Source organism: Lampris incognitus, chromosome 7 (genome assembly GCF_029633865.1).
Source record: "Lampris incognitus isolate fLamInc1 chromosome 7, fLamInc1.hap2, whole genome shotgun sequence".
Classification (NCBI taxonomy): domain Eukaryota; kingdom Metazoa; phylum Chordata; class Actinopteri; order Lampriformes; family Lampridae; genus Lampris; species Lampris incognitus.
The window spans coordinates 14,102,777-14,130,645 of record NC_079217.1 but is presented as its reverse complement, the minus strand read 5'-3'; the positions used below and the strand labels follow the sequence as shown (position 1 = coordinate 14,130,645).

Here is a 27,869-nt window from a genome sequence, read left to right as displayed (position 1 = left end):
CCCTGGAAAGATCATTAGCACACTCAGATACGGCTGTGGACATCGGTTGCCCCTTGTCAAATGACACAAGTTATGGCATGGCAGCTGTTTGCTGCTCAATGAATCTGTCTGTCTCTGGGAGTGAAAAAGTGAGCCTTTTATGTGGCCGTAATGTCTGGAAGGCCTGTGCCTTTCACTTCATGTGGTGTCAGGCATAGTGAGCCTCCTGTTGGCAATTACCAGTATTTCTTTATGCTGCGCTAACCTACATAGATGTTCTATGTTGCGTATTATTTATTGTATTCCTCAGTACTGGGTTGCCCAAACTCGCGATTTAAATATCACAGTACATTCTTGATATCATAACGAAGAGAACCTACATTAAGAGTCTGATTACATTCCACCTAATGAGTATACAACACAGGACCTACAGGAGATGGAGGGGAAAGGTTCCTGAGTGGGTCTATGCACGCAACACTTAGATTTCAAACCCAGCAGAGAGAGGACAAGAACCCCTGAGTTTTCTTAAGAGGATAAATTCTGCTGTCCAGACTCTCCTCCTCCTCCTCTTACCACCGGGTGGATAATACTTAAAAAGTAGAAAGAGAAAAAAAAAGGGGGGGGGGGTTGCATTTTTGAAGTGGGAGTGGCTCCTCCTTTTGAGAAGTACTTTAACGTGTGGGATCTGCTTAGACGCTTCCCTCTTAAAAGAAGTGTCCCGCAAAAGTACTGAATTATTTCTCCAGTGCTCTTTTACAACTTTACTGCCCCTCGATCCACGTGGTTTGATGGTAACTGCAGCAGTACGCTTGGTTCTTGGCGGCCCAGCAGCCCAGTGGTTAGCACTGTTGCCTCACCACAAGAAGGTCCTGGGTTCGAACCCCAGGCCGTCCCAGGTCCTTTCCGTGTGGAGTTTGCATGCTCTCCCCGTGTCTGTGTGGGTTTCCTCCGGGTGCTCCCCTTTCCTCCCACCATCAAAAAGATGTGCATGTTAGGGTTAATACTCCTGCCTGTGCCCCTGAGCAAGGCAATGGAACAAAGAATGTGAGTTGGTCCCCGGGCGCTGCAGCTGCCCACTACTCCTATACAATAGGATGGGTTAAATGCAGAGAACACATTTCATTGTAACCTGTCCATGACAAAATAAAGTGGCGTTCATTTTGGCTTTCAAATTAAGGGTGTCTTTTATTTGTGAAACTAGCTAACGAAGAACTGGTTGATATACCGATTTCGATTCATGCCGTCATGGCACAAAAAGCTGTAAATGTATATAGTAGGGCACAAGTTAAAAGAGGTCAGTGTGTGGTATGTACTCTCCAACAATTTAAATGTGGACATGACAGCACTAGGAAAACCATGTCAGGTTTGAATGAAATCTCACCATTAAACTGGATTAAATTAGATTTAAATGGTTCGCCACAGAAATTGAATTATTTCAGCAGAAAATGTAAAATGGGGGGGGGGGTAAATGTCTGGGATTCCTGACTTAACACGACGTGAACGAGGGATGCTGTCAAGTGGTGGGTAAATAGATAATGGCCTGTGGAGATTCTCCTTTCTGCCTGGTGGTGGCATGCGGAGACCGTGTTCCTCTTGGAAGTCTTGCTTCTATAGATGTGCTCTATAGCTGTGTAGCAGACGGCTGCTGCATGTGCAAAGCTAATTATTGACATAACAGAGGTCGGAGAAATACCTTGGCACCACTGTTACAGCAACAGACGGTTACGTATTAACAGAGCCAAACGAAAAACTTTCCCCTTTCCCTCGCCATATGCACGCCACAAAGCAGAAAATGCACATATATGGAAAGACTTTATTAACCTATATCCCATGAAAATGACCAGAAACGATCACCTGTTATGTTGACTCATAATCAATTTCCATGAGGAACACCATCCACACAGTAGTCTTAAAGATTTGGCTCGCCTCGCAAGGCAATATAGCAAATCTGTCTCGAGTGAATGAAGCTTTCAGACCTGGAGCCATACTGCATTTTTTAAAATTCCATGTCTACGTACGTTTATGGTGGATGACGGATGTTTCTAGAAGTCCCTCTCCGGGGACCATGAATCGCAAGATTGTGTACATATGCAGTTAAAGACAGCGTCGACTATTTGAGTGCGGGTGAAGTGAAATGACTCAAAATAATTTGGTTTGCATTTTCAGCAGCAAGTAGGAAATTGAAAACCTGTATTTTGTAAACCCCCCCCCCCCAAAAAGATCCATCATTTTAAGTTAGATTTAAATTATAAAGGTGGTGTTGTGCGGTGGTCAATTTGTTAAGCAGTCTAGGGTTAAGTGCCTCACTGTTTCCCCACATCTGCAAGAGCCATGCTAGATTTTTGCGCTTTGCTGCCCCGCTTTGGTAGAAATGCACATAACATACCACCCACTGGAAACATTGAATCAGAAAAGGCTGAATCTGCTGAAATAACAGACCCTTTCTGACACTGGATAACTATGTAGAGTGGCCGATGTGTTCCTTCTATATACGTATCTACTGTTATGTGTGCAGGCGCAGCTGCAATGCCACCCAAATCCTCTCATAAAGTGGAACGACGGCTACGCACCTTAGGAGGGTGGTTATCTCGATAAGCTACGCCGCAGCTTTATCATACGAGATAACCGGTGCTGACCGCATTGCCGTGCTGTGACATAAGAGTCGCTTGCATGGCTGTAACAAGGCTCCTGGGGCGGCCTCATTGCCGTTCACTTTGATGTCGTTAATTAGGACCAGTGTGTCCCTAAGGGATGGCTCCGTGGTTTTATTGTGCGGGTCCTGAGAGGGCTTTCTCACGGTAGGGGCCCTTGTTCTGCACCCCCTCTTGACATTTGCATCCCCTCTCTTACCCCCTGACTCTCAAAGGCCATTCCCAGAGAAAGAGGGAACCCTGTGTAGTCCCCTCTGGGATCCCGTCCAAATGACAGGGAGGTGGACCTAATGTCACTGTAGGCTAAGGCTCGGGAGGGGGGGGGGGTTTCTTCTGTACATTTCGCTCGCCCCCTTCGAACCGTTTGCGGTATTAAACAGAATTACGGGTATAAATAATGGACGATTTCTTAGTTTTGACCGATTTCAACTGACGCTGTCTCTCAGTCAAAGGCGCTGGGTTCACAACCCTCCAGACAATCTCACTTTCGTTTTTGTTTTTTTTTTAAATTTTCACTTGACTGAGTATTTGTCAGTAATTCATGGTCATCCCCCTGCAGTTGTGTTAGACGGCGCTCTCGGAAAAGTAAATTACAGTGTTTGCGCACGCTATCAAAGGGACGGAAGAATTACAGCGCACAAGCCTGGATTATGAGTGTGAAAACAGCATGGTGCGACATGTAGCCTACGGTACATAACACACTAACCTTGATACGAGAACTTGAAATAGCGCGCGCGCACACACACACACACACACACACACACATGCACAAGCGAACTGGTAAAATAACTAGTAGAATAAGTGAGCCTCCAAAAAGAGATACAGTAAAATTGCTGCATGTCCAAATGGGACACTGCACAGGACCCAGCTGTGTGCTGGCAGGCATCGGGGAAAGGGGAGGAGAAGTTGAAAAGACAACTGAAAAAGCCCAGATCTGAGTCTTAGTGAGAGGGAAGTAGGAAGAGAGAGAAGACAGAGGGAGGAGAAAGACAGATAGAGAGGGGGAGGGAGGGAGGGAGGGAGGAAGAGCAAGAGAGCGCGGGAGGGAAGCAGACAGATTCAGGAGGAAGTCAGCAGCCAGAGAGAGGAGCGAAGGGAAAGTCAGGCAGGCCCAGGGTGAACTCCCTCCCTCACTGAAGTCTGTTTCCACACGTGCATCTGGACACAGGGCAGCACAGATGCCCACAGGTACAATACCGCTCTCCTCATCTCTTCTCTCCTCGTGGACGATCTGTTTCTCTGCAAGTTTTATCACGCTGAAATTGCCTTTGAAAATAGCTGAGGGCCGACTCTGATCACATCTTTCTATGGAAGCCAAAATCAGTAGAGATTAAAAAAGGCCACGCTGTTGATACTATCATGTTTCAGAGAAAAGAAAAGCTTTTGAGCGAGATGGTTGTCGATGTGTGTTATTATTGTCTAACTTGAATAATTCCTCTCACATGGTGTCGTTTATCTGTGCACCCAGCTCGTAACCTTATCTGAACAACCGACCCAATGATTGCTCAACAAAGATTGACACTTTGGTTGCAGAATTGGTACGAGATTTGACAACGGTATGCCTTGATGAAACGAAGAAGGAAATCTGCAAAAGCCAAAGTTGATGTTTTTCTCACCAAAGAAAGCAAATCCTTCATAAAGGCCTCCAAGATGGTTGTCAAAACACTTTAACATGTGTGGGAAAATGGCTGCAGTCCAATGTCTGGAAGTGTTTATCTTGTGGACCACGGCTTGGAAGTGACTTGTGATATGTATTTCACAGAAAGCTCTGCTGATTGATTTCTGCTCCATTCGAAGTTGCTGGCAGTAAGACAGAGGTGCTGGGGGGTTCTGGAGATTGCTGAGGCTTTCTTTCCCCCTCCCTAGAGACTCGGGGGTCGAAGGTCCCCCTTTCCAAGTATAGGTTGCTTTTCCTGGAGTGCCTAGTTGTAGTCGTGCGCTAGATTGTGCTCTGTTGTGGCCAAGGGGGGGGGGGTGACACGAGCACCTGCCTGTTAAGGTGAGGCAGACTCAACCCCTCGGACCCCGCTTCACGCTGACGGACCATTGAGAGTTGCAGCGTGGTTGTTTAAAACGTTTTCGCTCTATGAGCGTGAGAGGTTGTAAAGAGTCGAGTGAAATCTCTTGGCAGCGGTTGGCGTGAACTCCCAAGGCCTCGGCGAGCTCTGCGATCGTGGCTCGGTGTTTGCCCTCTCCTCTGCACACCAAACAGGTCTCTCCTTTATGGACGTTGCTTTGGGCAAACGTGTAAATCCCTCAATGGAGGATTGTTTGCGCTTTAGAGGGAGTGTGAGAGTGATCTTTTAAATTCCCCCGTGTTTCTTTTTTTTTTTCCTCTCCCAGCTTGTTATGTGACGACTTGGAACGCATACAGTGCGTCTGCCTTTGGAAACAACTTGAAGTGATTTTCCATGGTCAGGAAATGTTTACAACATCAGACTGACCCCTCGCGGGTCCAGCAGCATGCCACCCTCCCCTTTAGCAATCTTCCGTCTCGGATTTTCATTGTGTTCCCACAAGAGAGGCAACGTCATTATCATTAGAAATAACTTAATGGGAGATTGCGTCAGCTGAGGTCTTTCCTTGTTATTCGGCTGTTACCACGGCAGGCCGTTTTAGGTGTGTGAAAGTGTGTCTAGGTGTATCGGTGTCATCGGTCTGCATTGTGATGCCGTTAGTGAGCAATAGATGCTATCAAGCTGAGAAAAACACAGGCTGGGCAAACATGTTGGGCAGTGCCAGACGAGAGAGCGGGAGAGTAAGAGAGTAAGAGAGAGAGAGAGAGTGACAGAGATCAAGAGCGAGAGAGAGTGACAGAGAGGGAGCGACAGAGAGAGAGGGAGAGAGAGATGAGGGGTCTCTACCCTTACGATGAAAGGGTATTCTCTCTGGGTGTCCTTCAGAGGTGAAAGAGAGTGTTACCACAGCTGTGCTGCTCTTGTTTTAAATTCAATACAGGACCTCTAGGGAAAAACACGGCTCAGATGACTTTTGACCCTGCAAACTTTGGCGGCGGTAAACAACAGCAGCTCCCAACTCGCATAGCTATTTTATTGACTCTCAAAATCAATAGGCTCTCACTCGAGGTGCCTCTGTCTTGGAAAGAAAGTCAGGGCTTCGGTCTTTCATCAGTGACGGGTCAATCAGACGAATGCTAGGTGTCTTGTTCTGTGCTCAGACTAGAAAGAATAGGCGTGTGAATTAAGCCCCTGTTTGTTACCGTTCCCTGTGGTAGGTGTGAAAATGACAAGAGTTTGTGCAAATGTGTGTCTCGTTTTGAAATCGGCGATATAATCCCACACTTGCAATACTCGGCTGAGCGCGTGAAGTTGCAGGCGTCTGTTAAATCCTGGTCGACATTTGATGAGAATGCTAATGGCCCCTTTGCTTGGCTGTTTCCCGCGGCTGGCACTATACGTTCACTTGAGTGGCCTCTGGGTCTATATAGTCTGTATGCTCTGGCTACTGGAGACCTGCGGTTCTCCGGATGTCTCTCTCCACAGGTCATTGTGTACCACAGAGCAAAAAGCAGGCTCGGGGTTTGCTAACTCACTTGTATTTGAGGAAAATTTTGCTTCGGTCACCAAGCAACGTGGCCCGGGGCGGACTAATTTTAAACCCGAATCCCATGTCAGCTGCAGGCTAGCGACAGGTCCCCCGAGTTCTCCGCAGGATCAAATGAGAGGGGCTGCAAGTCTTGTGTGTGATTCAACACAGGCTCATTTTAATTACCGGCACCGCAAGACCGGTTAGTGCAAACCACTACAATGTGGGTCCACTGGTCCACAAGGCCCCGTGTCACTCACTCTTCTGCCGCAACAGTGGATGTTAACGCATGTTCTCCTCACAGAGATCGTCTTTGTCTCGGCCATGTCGTCATCGTGGCGTGTTGTTGACAATAGGGAGGCTGTGAAGTGTACCTGAGAAGAGGTTTGTCCTCATGAATAATTAGTGGTATTTCTTGATAGGATGACAGTTGCTGCATGTTGCGCCGGTGATGCAGCCCTCTGGGTTTCTGAGAAACTTGTAGGGTGGCGTTAATTAAAACCTACCCTGGAAAATGCGTGGGGTTTCTTCCCTTGACGCTGGGTGAATAACCAAGGCACCACAGTGTTAATCTGCCTTGTCCCTTTGCTAGGGGTCCACCAGGCTTTGAAGAGGACTTCAGCAACTTAAAATAGAGAGAGTTAAATCTGGTCAGCCTCCGGGGTCACCGCTGGGCCTCGGCTCCGTTGACGTAATCGGGATCTTGTTGTTTCATTCATCGTTTTTCATCCAGCTGTTTTGTGGCATTTCCGGTTTACTATCAAAAGTGCAGCAGAGATCTAAGACAAAAGGAAATGTTGGGCTATTTAAGGATGAGACATCAGATGTTGCGGTTTTGGGCAGACTAAAAGAGGCACCGTGCTTCCCCCGGCTGTCTGTCTAGTCTCGCTTACATGTAGTAAGACTGACTGCTCACCGTGAGTGGGTGTCTGTGTGTAGTGATTATCAGAAAGGAGAAACAAAGAAGACTCATCCCAGTGTCTCCCAGCCTGTTGTCACTCACAACACCTTTCTAATGGCATCCAGCCAGCCAGCCAATCTGTAAAATCCTTTTTTTCTTTCCGCTTCCTGTCTGTCTGTTGCTGTCTGTCTGTCTGTCTGTCTGTCTGTCTGTCTCTCCAGGTTCTTTTTATACAGACAATCTCATTGTACAGTAATGGTCTGGAAACTGGTGGGTTTTTTTTCCTTTCTTTTTCTTTGTGGCTGATATGTTCAGCTGGTTTGTCTGTGTGATTCATTCCATGCTCTGATGCAGAATGGTGTGGGGGAGGAATGAGCAGACGCACATTTGTAAGGGTCTACGCAGTTAGTTCTTGTAAATTGCTCTCATTGTGGGTTAAGTAGTTTGTTTCGGAGTGCACTTAGGAAACTCTAATATATGCAAAGTGTATATTTTTCCAAGTGGTTTGTTAAATTGGCTTAAGTGGGTTGCCTGCAGCGTTCTCTGCAGCTTTAATACCTCACCCGGGCCCCAGTGGGTCACAAGAATTCTGCTTTACAAGGGGAAATGGCAGAAATGTCAGAAGCAGAGGCAGGCACATAAGAAACGGGCTACATCTGGAATGGCGCTCATACTGTTGCGGAGATTGTGGATAGATGTGATACCATTACATAATAACTGTGCCATGCCAGTAATTTAAAGTGCCTGTCATCATTGAAACTAATGGAATTGCCTCATTTGTCATACGACAGATTTTTTTTCTCTATACAAGTAGATCTCGTTGTTTATTCCTTTTGAGTGAGGCAAAATTGTGCTCTTAGGTGGATGTCATTATGAATGGGGTCTTACATTAATTTCCATTCACGAGTGATTCGACTCTTGTTATATATCTATTTGTTCAGCCACTCTTTATGTGGTTTGCTGTTGGGATACTGCGGTGTTGTTTTTCGCTGTCAAGTGACACCAGTCGCTTCTGATCTGAACGATCGCACAATCCCGCTCATTCATTGAATTTGCCATTTGCCTCAGACAAAGAAGCCGAGACGGTGTTGAAGCAGGCGGATACTGGATGGTTGCGGTGATGTTAATGCTCAGCCCTGTAAGCCGAGTGTCTCAGCGTGATTCACTGCTGCTGATTGCTGGCAGTTTATGTCATGGTTTTCCCCCACTTCAGCTGCCCATGTTTTTCCATTCCGTCGATCCCTTGGAACAACATCTGGACTCTGCAAACCACACTTTCCCCCATTTGCTCGAATAAAACAGATAGATGGATGAATAGATAGATAGATCGATCGATAGATGGATAGATCGATCGATAGATGGATGGATGGATGGCAACAGAGAGAATTGTTGGGAGGTCATGGATGTCCGACTCATGAATTCTATTCCTCGTTGTTTTCAAAACAGCGTATACGAACCTGGAAACATACAGTTCCATTTAGAATTGTCGACACTTTAAAGTTTGATGGGCAAATTATTTTAATTGTGTCTTATGTAAGAAATGCCCCACATTGCATAGATGTGTGGCTTGCTGTTTGGCTGCCGATCAGATCTTCTTTGCCAAAAATGTGCTGAGTTGGGCAGAAAAGGGTTGTAGTGGGCAGCAGCACAGGGTAGGAGGGCAGGGCTCAAGGAGCTATGGGGTGGTGTGGGTCGGGGTTGGGGGGTTGAATCTGAGCATTAGGAAGCTCGCCGCAGAAAAGGGGTGGGCTGAAGGAGAGATTTAGTGTCAGGACAAGCACATGGTTGTTGGGGGTGGATGGAGCGAGAGGGAGAGGGGAAAGTAGGGGAAGGCTTGGTGCTCAAACTGCAGGCTGTGTGCGGAGAGAGCTCAGCGTGGGGAGGAGGATGCCCCGAGACACTCTTAATTCATGAAGGATATATGAACCCACATGACTGAATGATGAAAACATCCCGTAAGTAAACAATAATTTGTTATTGGAAGTACTTTTAAGGACTGGAGACACATTGCAAGCTTAGTCCAGGGGTAAGATAAATTACACCTTGTTTTTAAATCCCCAAAAAGAGTGACCATGGATGACGTCCACTCTTTTTTTTTTTTTCTGAAGGAGTCTGATGTAAACTGGATCGGCCTCTGTGAATTAGATTCCCCGGCGGAGAAATGCAACTCTGAATACTTCGGCAAATGTCATAAGATCCTGAAACGTTTGTAGCGATGCAAATTATTTGCTGCAGGCCAATAAATACTTGATGAAAGAATGGAATGCGAAGGAGGCCTTTAAAGCTGCCATGCGTTTGGCTAGACTCGCTTCAAGTTCAGCCTGAGGACTATTCAGGTGTGTTCCATGTTTTCCCGGGGCACGCTGTTACGTGCCGGATCGCTGAGAGGCATTGAAGTTGCATAACAAAGGGTTCCTGATAGTATGGCACATCTTATGTAAAGGAAAGCGTTGACCCTGTAGAACATTCCTTCCACATATGCGTAAGTAGTACATTGCTGTTTGTATGTCTGCTCAGTGTGCCGATGTAATATCGGGTTTCATCTTTCTTTTTTTTTTGTGTGACTCTGTGAATTTTACACTGTCCACAGCTTCTACGCTGTGGGTTCTGGGTAGTAAACACAAATGCTCGGTCTCTGGCGCTTTGCCCGCCCAGCCTTTTTATCCACCAGAGATTTCCTTAGAGGAAGGATGAGAGGACAGAATGCCTCCATATAGTGTTACAGAATGCCAAACAGAGAGGAATTCCCAGCTCGGGTTTCGTTTCCCCCAGTGGTCCAACCTGCGGCTGCGGGACAGACAGAGAAGAGGACCTGGCAGAGCTTTCACTTTGTGTTATGCTGGGATAATACAGGCTTGATATTATCCACCTGGGAGGGGGGCCTATTGAGCAGGTAGTCGTTAGCTCCCAGTGATACAGGTGGGAAGTTCTGGGAGCAGAGCAGCCGTGACTGTAAGTACACATGTTGACTCAGTTGTTGATCTACACGTAGGTTAAAGGGGGTAAATAGACTTTTTGTCATCCAAGGACACACAGGAAACTGTTAATATTTATTCAGTTGTTGGTCTGTCTGAAGACCAAAGTCGCTTTTTATTGATTTCCCCCCCCCCCGCAGTGCCACAGTCGTGTCGGAGAAAGGTTAGTGGAACAGGAGCTGTACATTCACTGCAGGTCTAGAGCTGCCATAAGCGGCATTGTTTGAAAAATGACTCGGTTTTAGTGTGACAGCCTCGGACATGGAGCGGAACGGGGAGGAACCATAACGGGAGACGTATTAGACGTGGAGGATCCATATCATTTTTGACAAATGCTTTGTGGAGTGCACCGTTTTGTCATCACGGCTTGAGGGGATTGCTTTTGTGCGACTCTGCCAGAATATGATATTTATACCCCAGTGATGACCCTAGAGTCATTCTCCTTATTGTGTGGCTAGCCAGCCAAACCATTGGTGGATATATTGGGATAAATGTCATTGGGACATTTGTCAGCTGTGTGGTCCATGAATAAGAGTGGTACTGGGCTGGTAAGAGCATTTTCATGTTTGTATTAGAAAAAAAAAAGAGAAATCCACTGTGTCAAGACTCTATAACTTTTGTTGGAAGCAGCTGATGATACACACTAGCATGTCTACTTCAACCTCTACATTTGGAAATCTCTATTTTTAAAAGCATGTCTGTATTCTCTGTCTACATTTAGCGATCGAGGTGTCCCCATGTCTCAGTAGTATCACTTTTAGTGCTGCTTGTCTGTCTATTCCTGTGGGAGATTTGTCTGATTATGTCTGGTCTCACTGGATATTCAGAAATTGTTGCAAAATTGCATCATTGTGCATGCCAGTTGAGCTATGATAAGAAACAGGGGACGTTAGTCGGTCTATTTCAAAGCAGAAAATCCTGCTGATATTTATTCTGATGTCTGACATAGATCGGATATTGTTGGCTCTACAAAATCAAAATTGGGCTTCGTTGTATTATTCTAGTCATTTTCCCCCTAATGTGTATTTCAAATCCCCCATTTAATTTTCTTGCTTTAATTTAGTTTTTATCAGACTTCATAGCTGCATGCCAGCCAGTTTGTCGCTAAATGGCATCCAGCTCCTTTTGCCTTAATGGAAGAGCGTCATCGGTCTGTTTCCTCTTCCTGTCATCAGTGGCTCTGGGGTCAGGAGATGTCTTACTCCAGAGGTCAGCGCAGTCGGTGTGTGATCCTGACTGTCGGGGTCAGCTCTTCAGAGAAAACCCCACCAGGACAGCTGGTGTGGATAGACAAGGGTTTGAGCACATCAAGGTGCTGGCAGACCTTCGATCTTGTAAGAGGATTTTGGACTTAAAACAGAATAAATGGCAGCCCTAAAATATGATGCTGTTCTCCTTTGGATTGAGCTTTGGTAATTTTCGATTTGCAATCATCCGGAAAATGTGCTTACTCAAAAATGGTTTTTCTTCATCCCTTATTAGTAGTAATTTTGTTCATAGTAAAGCAGAGACTTACAACATCGCTCACACATCTGTGCACCAGTGGTCTGCATTTGCACTCATTTCACAGCCTTTCGGGTTTTGCTTCAGGATCTATTTTATATGCTACCTATAGTCTGAGGCTACAGATTGTTATGTAAGGCCTCATGTCTGTCCATGTGAGCGTTGGAGAGCAGGGGTACCGCCGACCAGATTCGCCGCTGACTGACCCTCAGGGTGTTAGGCAGGGTGGTCCTTGCATCCAGGCGATTTCAGAGATAGGAGATTTATCATTTCAGAGCTATCTTACTTTTCCCCCTATGAATTACTCTACTCAAACTGTACCGAATGCTTGAGGGTTTGTGCGACATTGGTCGATGCTGCGGGGTTTTTTTTTCTTCAAACTCACAATGCACTGATGTGGACGTCATTCATTATTTTTGTCACTCTCTCGTTGTGTTTCAGAAATTGAGGCAAAGGAAGCATGTGACTGGCTGCGGGCGGCAGGATTCCCCCAATATGCTCAGCTCTTTGAAGGTAATAAAATCACTCAACACGCTCCCTCCCACACACAGTCGTCTCAGAAAAGTTACTGCTCAGAAAATATTGTTAGAGTCATGAGACGCACGGAAGTTAGCACAACAACAAGATGGGGGGGGGGGGGCGGGAGGAGCGAACGAGAAACATCATTCTTATTTCAGTGTTTACTGTGCGTCGGGAAAGAAACTATGGCTAATTATCGCTTGGTTGTGGGTGCAGAGATTGGGAGTGAAAAACAAAACGCTGTCGCCGGGCCAATTACCCTTCTGCGTCTGACTCAGAGTTGAGTGGTTGGAGGTGCTGCGTGAACATGGCCAGCACACTACAAGAAAAATGGTCATGGAAGACAAGAAGACACTGTCGTAAATGAAAAGCACAGCTCTTAACACAGCACAACTGTGTGTATTCTGCCAAAGAGCTGTAGATTTTGAGTGCTTTTCAGCGCCCGTTGTCTCATACGTGCACACACACAGACACACACCTAAAACAATCCTAAAAAGCGGTTGTGTGACTTTGTGAACACAGCAACACTGGATCATTGTGTTAAGTTTGTTATTGGAAGTAGGCCTACACTGCAAAAAACACGAGCTTAAATACAAGAAATAAACACTGAATTTGAGGGGAAAGGTATTTAATACTAGTGAAATTATCTGTCCATGCAGCAAGATGATTTTACTTGGCAAGAAATCTTAAAATAAGTTGGTTCCAATCTCGAAATAAGTAGGCTCGGATGAGCGTTCAAAGGCTTGAAATAGGAAGAAAATGCTGGTTTTTAGATCAAATTACTTAAGATCAGACTTGCTACAGCACAGTAATAAGTGAAATACACTGAATATTAGCAAATAATTCTTGACTCAATTTTTAGCGTTCTTAATTTTAGCACAATGAAAAAGGAATGAGAAATCAAATCACTAATTAAGTGGAAACTACTTAATACTAGTGGAGTATGATTACTCCATTACTTGAAACAAGTTGGCTCATTATATGTAGGTCCAAACTTAAAACTAGTCTTAAAACAGGAAACTTGATTTTACTGAAATCACAACCAGGACAAGTGAAATTTCTGTCAACATCTATTGACAACTCTGTTTTGAACAGTCTTTGTGCAAACTGCCAGGGGGGGAAAAAAAACAAAAAACAAAAAAAACAGGCTATTCAATGACCTGCATTAGACTGTGGGCAACCTACAATCTACTCTGACCCCCATGTAATGTCGCATTGACTGCACATTTTCAACACAGCATATTCACACACATCCCGACTGAACACTTGACATTGACATTGTAAAATAGGTGCTTTTGCAGCAGCTCAGCAGAGCCAAGGTTGGCTCATCTGAGTCATGTTTTTTGGTAACCGGCAACCCAGAAAAACAAATATTGATTTTATTTGAGCGTGTTAATGGTAATGGAGCACATCTTATTTCCATCCCTGTCAATGGTGTTTCTGTGAAACCCAGCCTTGAACGAAACCGTATGGGCGATGCCAAGTGGTAGAATGCGAGGGAGAGGCTAAGAGGGAATAATGGTTGGGGTGCAGTAAAATAAAATGCATATTTTGCCAATTTTCTTACCAGTGAGGATTATAATGTCAGTCAAAGTCTATGCAGGCTTAATGTCAGTTTGTGAGTGAATGAGTTAGAAGCCAGGTTCATGAGGTGCTTCACATCTAAAACATCAGGTAAACTACATGCACCTCCTCAGTATCTGGCTTCTCGGCTAGACCTTTAGATGTGTACCCAGGGCTGTGAATCATTCGGTGAGTCACAGCAGGTATTTGTCACTATAGCAAAAAAACACAAGACAAGAAAACCACAAAAAAAAAACAAAAAAAAAAAACCCTTTGTCCACACATGACCTCTAATTGACAGTCTGATGATGCTGGTCATGTGTTACTACCCCTGACACCTATGACAAATCTTTGATGAGAGGTTAAGTAGTATTTCAAAAAAACCATCTTTCAGCGTCTTAAAGTAAGAACACGTTGGGTCTTGTCAGAAGCTCCTATGAAAATACTATTGGCTTTTCATAAAAAGTTCACAACACCACATGAATGCAGTGGAACGCTGGATTCGGAGGGGTCTGGATTCACTCTCTTTAGTTATGTAAGAGGGGGGGCCCATACCCAAAGCAAGACGTAATGCCTGCACAAGTCTGAGCGCTGCCATTTGGGCAAATCCTTTCTCTTCTCATTAATATCATCACATCCAAAACAAGTCTGATGTGCTGCCGCCCGTCAGTGTATTTCTGGAAAGAATGTGGTCCTCTCATCTGATTTTTTCGTTTCTTTGCCTTGTAGTATTACAGTGATATTGTTAACATCTGCTAACGGTATGGCACAACTATTGAAATGTCAAAGTGTGATTTTAAAACTAACCCAGGTGGCCTCTTTCTACAGATTCCCAGTTCCCCATAGACATCACTCCTGTGAAAAGAGATCACGACTTTCTGGACAAAGATCTTGTGGAACCTCTTTGCAGGTAACCGGGATGTGATTACCCCAGTATAAATATAATGCTTGCCAATGTACAGTAGACAATAGTTTATGCATATTGTCTGAATACTATTTGGTCTGAGACCAAAATGACTCTGGTTCAGCTCTGAGTCATCTGGCAAGACATTGCCAACAAGAATTATCCTCCCGGGGCCTCAAGGAAGTGAGATGTATGCACACCACTTAGAATGACAGGGACGATAATCATTTTGGATTAACAAGAAACCTGTGTATGTATTTTTTTGAAACAGGACAGATAACATCATGACATGAAAGCTGAGGCAAAAAAAAAAAGTCCTTTTTCCAAAGTTGAGGATGAGGAACATTAACGGGTGGTTCAAGTCACCCCTTCGTAAGGCAGGATGTTGTATGTGCTTTTTCAAGCTGAGATGAAAACAACACTTGACGTACCACTGTTACTATGGCGACATTGTGAGAAGGAGGCAGGAGGAGTGTGAGGGCTGCTCCTCGCACAGCTCAATATACTGTGACGCTAAACAACCCTAAAGCAACTCATCTGAATTACAAACTAGCCATGGGATGAATAGAGGACAATGGGAAACAGTTCCCACCTCCATGTGAATTTTGCCTGTGACCTTTAAGCATCTCTATGATAATGTGATTAAGATGGCTTCGCCGTCCGTCCCACCCCCACAGTCTCGGTGCGCCGACTAACACATTCTGCATACTGTGGATGCCGTTGATGGAAGTGATGTCAGTAGATAGTTCCCGTTTATGACTGTTCTCTCTAATTGCTCATTCATCAGTTTCCTCTTATGGCCACCATATTCGAAGCTCCTCAGGCTAGTGGAGTAAGGGGCCCCAGTCTTGGAAGCTCTTCCCTTCAATGGGTGCCTATATATAGCGGGCATAAAAACACATGGTAGCTTGCCCGTATCCCTGTCAGCCATGGTACCTATCACCATCTGAGGCCTTATACTCTTGCAAAATAAGCCCAGAACTGTGAATAACAGTAATATTGTTATTCATAAGTTTTAATTTGTCAACAGCTAAGGCATGGTTTCTTAGCATGTGGTTTTTTGGCAACTTTGTCATCTTTCCCCCTCTGCTTTTTATGGTTCACACACACTGGATTCAGAGGCCTTACTTTATTTATTCCAGTTAGCCTGCATACCCACAAACCTCTAATTGCAAGGTACATGCTCCAAGGCTTTGTCTTCATTGTTTATGGGAAGTTTCCAAGAATTTCTTTTCAGAGCTTTTGGGAGACTCGGGTTAAGGAAATCAAAACGGTATTCCCGAGGCAAATCTTTTGTCACTTTTTAGCTGTTAAGCCCCCACGCAAATCCAACGCTCCATGCCACCCCTCCAAAAAAAAACAAAAAAAAAAACCCTAACCAAGACTGTTATTCATACATGGTTTTCGTAGGCCTTTCTAGACAGCGTTTTAATGTCCTCAGAGAAATGAGAAAACCACATGCCTTGTGCGTACATCATGCTGATTATAGGTCTAAAATCATTATGGTGTTAAAGAATAGGCAGGCTCTTTGGCCGTCCTGGTTGGTCCCTGGGTGTCCAGACCAACAAGGGAAAATGACCATGAGGGATATGGCTGTCAGACTAGAGCAGAAACGTGGCCTGCTGGCAAGCCTATTAACTAGTCAGGAAGAGTCACTTGTCTTCAAACCACTACAGACCGCCCCTCAAGTCACAATCACTCAGGTCCAATGTCAGCAGAAAGAGTCCAGAGCATCTGACAATTACCAGGCTTCATTAGGTTTGGACTGCTGTGGCCGTCAGCGAACCATATGTTTATTTCTGATACTGGCCGTGCACCCAGAAGAACATAAGCTTATCAGGTGAAGGACTGGAGCTGCTGGCTGAAAGGGGTTTTTCTCTGGTGTTGTCCCTGCGGGGATATTTTGTTGTGTTTTCTCTTGTTTTACGGGAGCGTTCCCCGTCTTGGTTTGATTTTTCCTTTCAGACGCCTCAACACCTTGAACAAGTGCGCCTCTATGAAACTTGACGTGAACCTTCCGAAGAAGAAAGTAAGTGAAGACTGTTTGAATTACCAACTTAATTATGTTTTTTAAATCTATGCATGCAAAAGAAACCACCATTATTACTTAAGGTTTTTTGGGGGGGGGGGGAAAGAAAAGAAAAAAAAGAGCTACCAAAATATTACTGATTTTAAGATATCAGTGATATGGTCTGTGAAAATGGTTTTCGTAACCAACAATACTTTAAAAAGCTTCTTCTATCTGTTTTTAATGTTTTGCTAGCAGTTCAAATGGAGACGGTTTCTGTATCTGCACTCCAAGTAGTGGACATAATTTTTGTAGTGTCATAAAAAAAAAGCTATGCCGCCTTGGAGCAGTTATTATCAGTGACCTTTGCATGTACTTACCTGGTTTCCTAATGCCATTTCCTTACAAAGATAAGTGGCGTATCTCGGTTGTGCCGCAGCACAAATATAATCTACAGTCAGCCTTTTCACCCAGATCCTATGATATTTGAGTCTGTGCCATTGTTGTATCAGTTCCTATTGATGTTTACTTTGTATATTTCCCCACCTTGGAATGTAGCCTGCCATCCAAGGATTTTGTTTTCCTGTTTGTGGGAACAATTCGTTTTTATGAGAATCAGATGTCTGCCGTTTCATATCACACCACTATTTTATTTTACGCTGTTATGTATTCTGAGCAGACACATCCTGTGGCTATTTCCTGCCGCTCCTGTTTATCAAGTCTTGGTAGCATAGGTTGCGTGCTATATGTGGGTGATATAACAAAATAATCTAATTATGTGAGGCGGTGGATCTTGTCCACCCCCCTTCCATGCACCGCTCATATGAAAAACAAGTCTGCGTGTTCATCTGCGTGGTTAAGTCAACGCTGACATCCAAGCTTGTCTTTATAGATCAAATTCATATTAGGGGTGTAAGAGAATATCAGTACACTTGGGTATTGCAGTACTGTCTTTCACAGTATCGTATCGAATTTCAAAAACACTATCGATTCTTAGGATTACACACAGAGAGACGTGGCAGTGGCACAACAGGTGTTGTAAGTGCCACACTAGTTATAGCTCTGGTTACTCTGATTTTATGCATATTGAGTTTTCTTTACAAAATGTTTACAAAACACCACATTATGGGCACGGTGGCCCAGTTTGGGTGGCACTGTGGCCCAGTGGTTAGTGCTGTTGCCTCACAGCAAGAAGGTCCTGGGTTCGAACCTCGGGGTTGTCCAACCTTGGGGCTCATCCCAGTCATCCTCTGTGTGGAGTTCTCATGTTCTCCCTGTGTCTGCGTGAGTTTCCTCCGGATGCTCCGGTTTCCCCCCACCATCAGAAAGTCATGCATGTTAGGGTTAATACTTCTGTCTGTGCCCCTGACCAAGGCAATGGAAAGAAGAACTGGAGTTGGTCCCCGGGTGCTGCACGGCGGCTGCCAACTGCTCCTAGTTACACAGCTAGGATGGGTTAAATGCAGAGAAAGAATTTCCCCACGGGGATTAATAAAGTAGTATATATCAACACAGATGCAGGAAAAAAAGCTTTAATGCAGTGCATTAAAACTTTATGCTGCTATGCATTAAAACTTTAAAGCTGCTATGCATTAAAACTTTTTTTCCTGCATCTGTATTGATATTGATATTCCGCTCCTCATTAGTTGAGCACTTATAACACCATTGACGGTTTTGGAAAAAAAACGCTATATATATATCATAGTGTTTGAAGCATCATGCATCATAATATATCACAATATAGTGAGTTGTGATACTTGCAAATCGTTATTGGCAACTTTTTTGCCAGACACAGCTCTATTACATACTGAGTTGTATGTTGCCTGAGATACGGTGTTCGAAATAAAGTAATTTCCCTTCCTAGATAAATAAAGTACTACTACAACTACTATAAACATATTGATGTGTTTTTGGATCTCCGTCATCATTTGCCATATTTTATATTAAACAGTTGTGGTGTTATGAGCTGTTCTGACTTTCCTGTTGTGATTTCCATGCTTTTGCTAAGAGTGAAGACTCGGATGAAGAAGACCTGTTTGCTATCAGTGACAAATGGACCTTTGAGTGGAGTAGCCGGCGTTGGTCCAGGCTGCAGGACATTGACTGTCTGCTGGGGGACCGCGGCGACGCTCAGCCTTCCAGGGACGGCTTACCGCTGAGGACTGCCCCCAGCAGCGAGAGTGTTTTGACAGACTTGAGCGAGCCAGAGGTCTCCTCGCTGCACAGCGAGAGCAGTGGGGGCAGCGGGCACAGGGGCCTCAGCACAGAGGACTCCGACTGCTCCAACCGTACCTACTCAGACTCCGCGGCGATGCCTGACTCCACCTCCCTCACCATGCCCCACCTCCCCAAAGATATCACCAACTGCGGCTCCCTGCCCGTGAAGCATGGCAAGTTGGGCCGCACACGTGCCAAAGACTTCCTGAAACGCATGGAGACCTTGCGCTCTCGAGGGACGCTGGGAAGGGGTCGCAAGACGCCAGTCATCAGTGCTCCGGTGCTGCAGCAGGAAGCCCAGGCTCTGAAGACACTGCACTGTGTGGAGATCATAAATGGAGAGGACAGGGCTGAAGAGCTGCCCTCCAACAGAGCTCTCCCCTCCCAGTCCAGCAGTGAGGGCAGTAGCCATTCCAGTGGCAGTGCTGTCAGCACACCAAGCCTGAAGGAGCGTAAGCCTCACAGAGCAGACCACAAACGCAGTGGCATGTACCTAGAGGACATGGACATCTTCTCAGGCGCCCCGTTGAAGAGAGTAGCAGAACAGAACCGCAGGAACGAATTCTGTTCCTATGAGGACCTGGTAGTGCATATCCCCAAAGACCACAAGCCGGGAACTTTCCCCAAAGCGCTGTCTATAGAGAGTCTGTCCCCCACCAACGTAGCCTCTATCAACTGGCACACAGGCAGCATGCACCTAGACTCCAAGCTAATATCATGCCCCAAGGAAACGAGGCCTGTTACACAGTGCTGCTCGAGGGGCAGCCGTATCAGTATATACGATAATGTTCCTGGCTCCCATCTCTATGCAAGCACTGGAGACCTCTTGGACCTGGAGAAGGAGGACCTGTTCCCTCATCTGGACGATATCCTCCTGCATGTCAACGGTTTACAGCAGATCGTAGACCACTGGTCTAAGAACGTGCTGCCAGCAGGGGAGGGGCAGATGCCAGGAGGCAAGCAGGGAGAGGACACTGCAGACCTCCAGTCCTCCAGTCAGATCACATTGGACTTTGAAGGAAACTCAGCCATGGAGGGCCAGACCGCCTCTAGCGATGGAGACAGGGACAAAATGTCACTGGTTGACTCGGACTCCACACAGCTCAGAGAGAGGAGGGACTCAGGAGTTGGGGCTTCGCTCACGAGACCCAATCGGTAAGCTGCACAAGGTTTTATTGATATTAAAGCTGCTGCAAGGAGTTTGGGATTTTTGTCGACTTTGCACTCCCCTGTGGACAAAAGTGGTGCTGTTTCATGGAAGAAAGATTTCATTTCTCACAAACATTGCATTTTGTCGCAAAGGTCTACAGTCGCCCTTTGGTAGTTCATGAATTTGTTTTGCAGAGAAGAGTGAGAAATGTGGTGATGTTTTGGAAAAACAATTGTTTGCAGATAACAATGGTAATTAACATTAATTGTGACTATATATCCCATCTGTGTACTGTAAAACCGGTCGGTAGATTTTAGCCGGGAATTCGACTTGTAGACAACTGGAATTGGCAATCATTATATAGCGATATCTAATCTCCCTGCTGATGGTCTCATTTGATTATTCTGGTCATACGGAGGCATCAGAATTAAATTGAGACAGGTAGATGAAAAGCTCCTTAATCAATGTTATGTTTCTGGCTCTGAAAAGACGATAATTACTGCTTGAAGGTGAGATATTTCAATCTGCCACATGCTGTTGTGTACAAAAGTCAGGTTTTTCATATTCTTATTAAATCTTTGACCTCCCTTTGGTGTACTTCTTAGAGCTTCATTTCCAATTTATGTGTGTGTGTGTGTGTGTGTGTGTGTGTGTGTGTGTGTGTGTGTGTGTGTGTGTGTGTGTGTGTGTGTGTGTGTGTGTGTTTTCTGCCATCAGGTTACGATGGCCCAGCTTCCAGATATCCAATCGCCTCAGTCACTCAGTGGCCTCTCTGCAGATAACCAACCAATCGGCAGGCCAGCTGAGCTTGCTGCAGAAGTTTTCTCTGCTGCGTCTTACTGCCATCATGGAGAAGTACTCCATGTCCAATAAGCACGGCTGGACCTGGTAAGTGCTATACATACCTCTTGGGTTATCGCTCTGGCCTGTAATAATATAATCCATTCCAACTGGCATTAAGGGATGGCAAGCAGTCAACTGCAATGAAAAACTGTGCAGCACAACTGCAGAGGCTTTCACAGTGGGAAGGTGCCTCTGACAAATACGATGTTGTTCCACATGCTGATCCAATACAAGACTGGCCCAGTGAATTGTACCATGTCGCTCGAATTCATTTTCAGTTTTTCATTTCATTTCAAAATGGGTGGTAATGAGTAATTTTTCTGGAATCGATACATCTGATTCCCTTTATAAGTGAGTACGAAGACATGGGAATTGAAGAAGTCTAGATAGACCGGTCATTAGAGGAAAAGTCTTGCTTATTTTCCACTTTTTCCAAGTTTTTGCAGAAGGAAACATGAGCAAAGAGCAAAAGATTGGATAAGAAAACTTTCACAATGCAACTGAAAATTGATTTTTGTAGATACATATTTAACTAAATATTTTCGACTCATAACTTTGTCGAGAAGGGTTATTAATTTCTTGGTTTGAAGTCAAATAGGATACGGACCATAGTGCAAGCCAATAGTATACATAGCTGCTCTATTGGATTATGATTTTATGTGCAATTATTACCTTTAATGGAAATGTATTTACTCTTACTTAGTTTTGCGCTACTTTTAGTATGCTATGTACGGCCAGCTTTATTAGATCTTGCAGAGAAAATGTCCCCCGTATAATGTTTTCCCCCTGGTATGTGCTAGGTTTTTTTTGTCCCCCCCCCTCCCGTGCTGGCTCTCCTGTCTTTACCATTCATCCAAAATTTCATGTTCATGTGTTTCACAGGTCCGTGCCAAAGTTCATGAAGAGAATGAAAGTGCCAGATTATAAGGATAAGAATGTGTTTGGCGTACCTCTTATAGTGCATGTTCAGCGCTCTGGACAGCCCCTACCTCTCAGCCTGCAGCAGGCCCTGAGGTACCTGAGGAGTCAGTGTCTTGACCAGGTCAGCCATACCACATTGTCTGTTGCAGCATGTGTATGTGTGTGTGTGTGTGTGTGTGTGTGTGTGTGTGTGTGTGTTTGTATATATATAAAACTTCACTAAATGAAACAATCAATGGTAGGGAAGGTGCTCAACAAATTAGGAGCAAAATAATCCAGTGAGTCAAGTAAATACTTTATGAGACAGTACAAGCCTGTTTCATGCCATAAGCAATGATTGACAGCTGATGATCGCTTATGGCATGAAACAGGCTTGTACTGTCCATTAAAGAATTTACTTGAATCGCTGGATTATAAATATATAAAATAAGCAAAACGAGAACATCACTGATTCCATTGGTTCCAATGTGTTCTTGAAACCCTGGAAATTTATAGGCTAGTTTTCCTGTGTTGGAAAACACCTGGAAAAGGAAAAAATTGATCAAACGTCCTGGAAATATTATTGAAGTCATGGAAGTTTGGAAAATTGGGTTATAAAATGGTATTTTTAACTGCTGAGATGGCACATCAGTGCGTGAAGTTTTTTTCGGGGAATGTTCAGGGAGCAGCAGAAAAACCACACGGTCCATTTGGAGACTGTTGTTCAAACACCCCGCAAATAGGTGTCTTGGTATGCTTTAACGTCAGACGTCAGGATGTTGCACACATACGAATGTACCTCGAGTTCAGCGTCTTCGCTCCCAACTCAGCGATATTGCAGTAAAACTCAGTGATCAAATGATAGTCAGTCGTTCCAACTGTCTGTCCATCCGTCGGGGCTTTGTATTGAGGCGTCCACTGATAGTACTGAATAATACGACCCTCTGTGAGCAATAGCTGTCATGTATATCCAAGTAAAAGTCCTGGAAAACGATTTGCTAAAACGAGTGGGACCAGTGATTTATGGTGTCAGAACAACATAGTGAACGCAGAGGGTTCAATCAGTTCATCTGGACACAACGTTTATTGTGTCCAGATGAACTGATTCAACTTTCTGGTATTTCCTTACCTGGATTATTGAGCCTGCACCAAGACAAACACACTGAGCGCTAACACACGGTGCAATGTGGCCACACATTATCACTGCCAACGAGTTCCCAAGGAACACCTCTGCTTCTTTTTTTTTCCCCAGGTGGGTCTCTTTCGGAAATCGGGGGTGAAGTCTCGCATCCAAGCTCTGAGGCAGATGAATGAGAGTTCACCGGACAATGTGAATTACGAGGACCAGTCTGCGTATGATGTGGCCGATATGGTGAAGCAGTTCTTCAGGGATCTGCCTGAGCCCCTGCTCACCAGCAAGCTGGGGGAGACCTTCCTCCACATCTACCAGTGTAAGGACTCAAACCTCTCTTTTGTACCAAATTAAATAGTGTTCATTTGCATATCTCGTTCTTATTTTGATTGGACCGGACCAGACCAAGGTGCATAACATTCTCTTGTGATGCCGTGTGGCGTATCTCAAATCTGTGAAATGACCTTCATACAGCTTTCTGGTTTTTGCTACTTCCCTTGTCACCCATTAAGATATTTGGTAAAGCAGAAATAAATTAAAAAACAAAAATGCTCTCCCTAAACATGCAGATGTGCCCAAGGACCAGAGGCTGCAGGCTGTCCAGGCAGCCATCATGCTCATGTCAGATGAGAACAGAGAGGTGCTGCAGACGCTGCTGTGTTTCCTGAGTGATGTCACCTCATCTGTGGAGGAGAATCAGATGACGCCCATGAACATCGCCGTGTGCCTCGCCCCTTCCCTCTTCCATCTTAATATTCTCAAGAAAGACAATCTTTCACCCAGGTGAATGATCGACCTTATTCGACATAGCGCTGCGCCTTTTAATCGGACTTGCACAGTTGAAGTTGTTTTGATTGTCTGACATTTTAAACGCAGTCACATTTCCCGTCACTCCGAGACTCCCGATACCAGACGAGCTTGCAGAGCTTGCTTCCTTTAAAACTCCCCAGTAGTTATCTGCACCCATGCCACCATAAAAATAGATTCCCCAAGGGTGCAGTGGATAATTCAGTCTCTGGGCCAGTTTTAAAAGGATGTAGCTTTGCCTGGTACAGATTTAAACCTGTGCATTTTATGAGCTCATGCTGTGTACAAACAAAATAAACCTCTTAATTTACCATGTTGGAGTCGTTGCATAAGGGGATCAAAGGTGTTTGCCTGCAGAGCGGGCGGTAGAGGCTGGAGAGAAGCTTTATAAACTGTCTTCACTTGGTACCTCAACCTTTGGACTCTGCTGGCCTAATCACGGTCCTCTCCTTCCATAATCCCCAGGGCCATGCAGAAGAAGTACGCCACTGGCAGGCCAGATCAGAAGGACCTGAATGAAAACCTGGCGGCGACGCAGGGCCTCGCTCACATGATCATAGAGTGCAACAGGCTGTTTGAGGTGCGAAACCAGTTCATTTCAGCAGGGTTGTAACAATTTCAACACTTCCATTTTAATACCCGCAAAACACACTTCCTGTGTTTTTACCCGAGTGTCACCCGGTGTCATCACACTTCACTTAGATCCCCCACGAGATGGTAACTCAGTCACGCAACTCGTACGTGGAGGCGGACCTGCACGCCCCGACCATTGACGAGCTGTGCAAACAGCTGGAGGAGGACGATGGGACCTATCAAACCCATATGGAGGGACGTCTACAGAGCCTCCTCAAGGCGGCCAAGGAGAAGTCCAAGTACTGGGTGTCTTGCAACAGCTCTGACAACACAGAGCTGTACTATAAGAAGGTGTGGGTCTCATTCCAAACTGTAGATGTTCCAGTGGTTTGCTGTGTGTCCAAATTAGCCATAATAAGGATGTATTGTACATAAACACAATAAGCAAGTCACTCAAGGTCATCAAACATACGTAACTCACCACGTAACTTCAACAATCAGCAGCACAAAACTCAGAAACTATAAAGAAATCTAAGCAGTTGTTGTTGTATCTGAAGCTTTCAGATCACTAATTCAACATTTTGGTGTGTGTCTTTATAATTACTCCAGGTGGGAGATGGAAACCCTCTTAGACGCTGGAGAGTGTCTGTGGAAGTGGAGGCTCCCCCGTCAGTGGTGCTGAACCGCGTGCTGCGAGAGCGCCACCTGTGGGATGTAGACCTGCTGCAGTGGAAAGTGAGGGAGACGTTAGACAAGCAGACCGAGGTTTTCCAGTACATCCTCAACCGCATGCCTCCTCATCCCAGCAGGGACTTTGTGGTGCTCAGGTGAGCAGGATCGAACGAAAAACAAATTCAACCTCTTGACATCAAAACATGAAAAACATCTCAGAATTATTGGGCCTTCCTGTTTCGTACATTTTAAACGACGAACCTGCTGTTGTTTATGGAAGAAAGTAAACTCCATATCTGTTTGTATTCGGTCTTTTTTCCCAAGGTCGTGGAGGACAGACCTGCCCAAAGACGCATGTTCTCTGGTGTCCGTGTCGATAGAGCATGAGAACTGTCCTCCGGTTGGAGGGGTACGAGCCATAGTCCTGGAGTCCAACTACTTGCTCGAGCCCTGTGGCTCTGGGAAATCCAGACTAACTCATATATGCAGAGTGGACTTGAAGTAAGAGAACAAATCAAAATCTCTCTCTCTGTCTCAGGTCCGAAGTGGTTCAGCTCGCCTTGCTGCCTCTCAGCAATACCTCAGCATACAGTCACACGGTGCCGTCTTGCACAGTTGTCCGCTGAACTGCTTCAGCATATCAGTAGGGCTTAAATCGGGGAGCTGCACTGTGGGGAGCTCTGATGGGAACTGCTGAACCCCAAAGTTTTCAAATCACAAACTTATCTTACTAACTTTCAACCCTCCACCCCCTCAAACAAACAAAACAATAGGAGAGCTGCTTCCCTATGCGTCCAATTATGCATCACAATGTAGAATTTTATTTTAATTATGTAACTGTGACTTACAGTGTAAGATTTCAAATGTGTTCAGTTAAACTTGAAGTGATACATTTTAATAGTTTGTTTTTGATGAGCGCCTGCCAACACAATGGACACGATGTTGTTGGTTCAATACCCTGTCCTGTTCTCGTTTCAGAGGGAGGGCTCCAGACTGGTACAACAAAGCCTTTGGCCACCTTTGTGCTGCCGAAGCTGCCCGAATTCGCAACTCCTTTCAGCCCATCCTCACAGACGGCCCAGAGACCAAGATTTGATAAGTCTCGCTGGCTGTGTCTGTTCAGCCTTGAGACTGAGCCAGACAAAGCTAAGAGGCAGACACAGACCGGAAGTGAAACCCCAGCACTAAAGCACAGTTTTTTTATTGTTATTTTTTTTCCAGGGCACAGATGTTCTGAGAACAACTTTGCGCTCCTCTGTACTTGCACAATGACAAAAGAGGACGTCTTATAGGTGCTGGACATAATTGCCCAATGAGGAAAATAATCATCCTGCCAGTGTCCATAGCATTATGATTTTACTAATTTTGATGTTGCTACATATTACTATTACTATTATTATTATTGTTATTATTATTATTATTATTATTCTCATCTTTAATAATATTGTCGCTATAATCTACAATGTCTAGGACATGCAAGCGCTTAAATGCTTCCGGGAAGCACATCTTTTATTCATTTTCAATGTAAAGCTATATTGAATGTGTCCACAAGTGTTTGTATATATATGTGTGTGTGTGAATATGTTCTGTACATGCAATTAAGATATATATATATATATATATTTTATATATTTGAAAGGATTATTAATACAAACATTATTTCTTAAATCGATTCTTCCGCTGAGTCAGCCTCAGTTTAATAGATAAGGTACAAATATGTAAGCTGGTTTTACTTTGCTTCAGCATTGCCGTTTGGAATGGGTGTAATTTTATTAAACTTTGACCAATGTGGTTGTGAAAAAAAAGAAGAAAAAAAAACGACTTAAGGTTTGACATGATCATACCTGCTTTAGGGTACTGGACTGTGCAGCCAAGTTCCAAAGACAGTCCCAGGATTTCTAAGAAAAAAAAATAAAGGTGTCAAAATTACAACATGTGTGTTTATTTTGCACGATGCTGTAAGTTGCCACAAGCTCTGTCAATCAAAAAGAAATGTAACACGACTAAGTAATGGCCTCCATTTATCCATGAGGAGAGCCTTGGTCATATGAAGTGGTGTCGGTTCTGTCACCATCTCTGATGTATTGTCCTTTATTCCCCCACACCAAAGCGGTACACGCTTCTGTGTGCTTTTGGCGCCATCTACCGGTCAACGCCAGAACTGCATGGACACCTTTGCACTGCCCCTTGGTTTGATTTGATATACTTTATTGGGACCCGTAGGGAAATTATACTCTGCATTTAACCCATCCTAGCTGTGCAGCGCCCCGGGGACCAACCCCAGTTCGTCTTGCTATGCCTCGGTCAGGGGCACAGACAGGAGAATTAACCCTAACATGCATGTTTTTTGTTTGGTGGTGGGGGAAACCGGAGCACCCGGAGAAAACCCACCGAAGACACAATATGCAAACTCCACACAGAGCATGACCTGGGACCCACCCCCAAGGTTGGACAACCCCAGGGTTCGAACCCAGGACCTTGTTGCTGTGAGGCGACAGCGCTAACTGCTGCGCCACCGTGCACATGCGCACACGACAATTTGAACGCATAACAATATTAACCCGCTGACATTTTATTGCCAACAAGGACAGTGGTCTATTTCAAATCTAGTTGTAAGGACGTGTGCTTGAACTGATGACATAACTGTAAAATGAAGAAATGTCATTCCTCTTTGTCCACAAGATTTCGCTTTCAGGCCTGTAGACAATTCATCTTATTTCTGTGCAAATTCTCCAGCGATCAAATTAATGTCAGGTCTTTTTTTCTCTCAGTAAGCTCTTTTCTAAAATCAGCGATCTTCACAGTTTGGTGATATCTGAAACGTGTGACATCCTGGCACATCTAAGTGCTGTTGTTGTTGCCACTGCAGTAATGGTTGACGCGCTGAAGCATGGTAGGCTCTGCTTGTTGCATTGTGCTTGTAACCGGTTATTTTCTTGCCCGGTGCGGGACTCGATACGGTGTACTCCACCACAAGGCGACATCACTAACCGCTCGGCTAAAGGGTCAGACCCGTTAGCTAGGAC

General features: G+C 44.9%; 1 protein-coding gene across 6 annotated transcripts in view; it reads left to right on the top strand.

The window, feature by feature from the left end:
• stard13b (StAR-related lipid transfer (START) domain containing 13b) overlaps positions 1-26,764 on the top strand; it is an 84,253-nt gene extending 57,489 nt beyond the window's left edge. For 3 of the 6 annotated variants that reach the window (XM_056283782.1, XM_056283785.1, XM_056283784.1), the window contains 13 exons: positions 11,997-12,068; positions 14,466-14,547; positions 16,507-16,570; positions 18,558-19,921; positions 20,634-20,804; positions 21,642-21,801; positions 22,912-23,110; positions 23,361-23,574; positions 24,064-24,178; positions 24,301-24,522; positions 24,781-24,998; positions 25,168-25,344; positions 25,822-26,764. In XM_056283782.1, the coding sequence (XP_056139757.1) occupies positions 11,997-12,068; positions 14,466-14,547; positions 16,507-16,570; positions 18,558-19,921; positions 20,634-20,804; positions 21,642-21,801; positions 22,912-23,110; positions 23,361-23,574; positions 24,064-24,178; positions 24,301-24,522; positions 24,781-24,998; positions 25,168-25,344; positions 25,822-25,939 (3,176 nt within the window). In that variant the 3' untranslated portion in view covers positions 25,940-26,764. Of the gene's footprint in view, positions 1-3,740; positions 3,819-8,869; positions 9,033-10,220; positions 10,601-11,996; positions 12,069-14,465; positions 14,548-16,506; positions 16,571-18,557; positions 19,922-20,633; positions 20,805-21,641; positions 21,802-22,911; positions 23,111-23,360; positions 23,575-24,063; positions 24,179-24,300; positions 24,523-24,780; positions 24,999-25,167; positions 25,345-25,821 lie in introns of those variants that run through there. The other 3 variants (XM_056283787.1, XM_056283786.1, XM_056283788.1) reach the window with 3 other exon arrangements.
• The last annotated feature ends 1,105 nt before the right edge of the window (positions 26,765-27,869 follow it).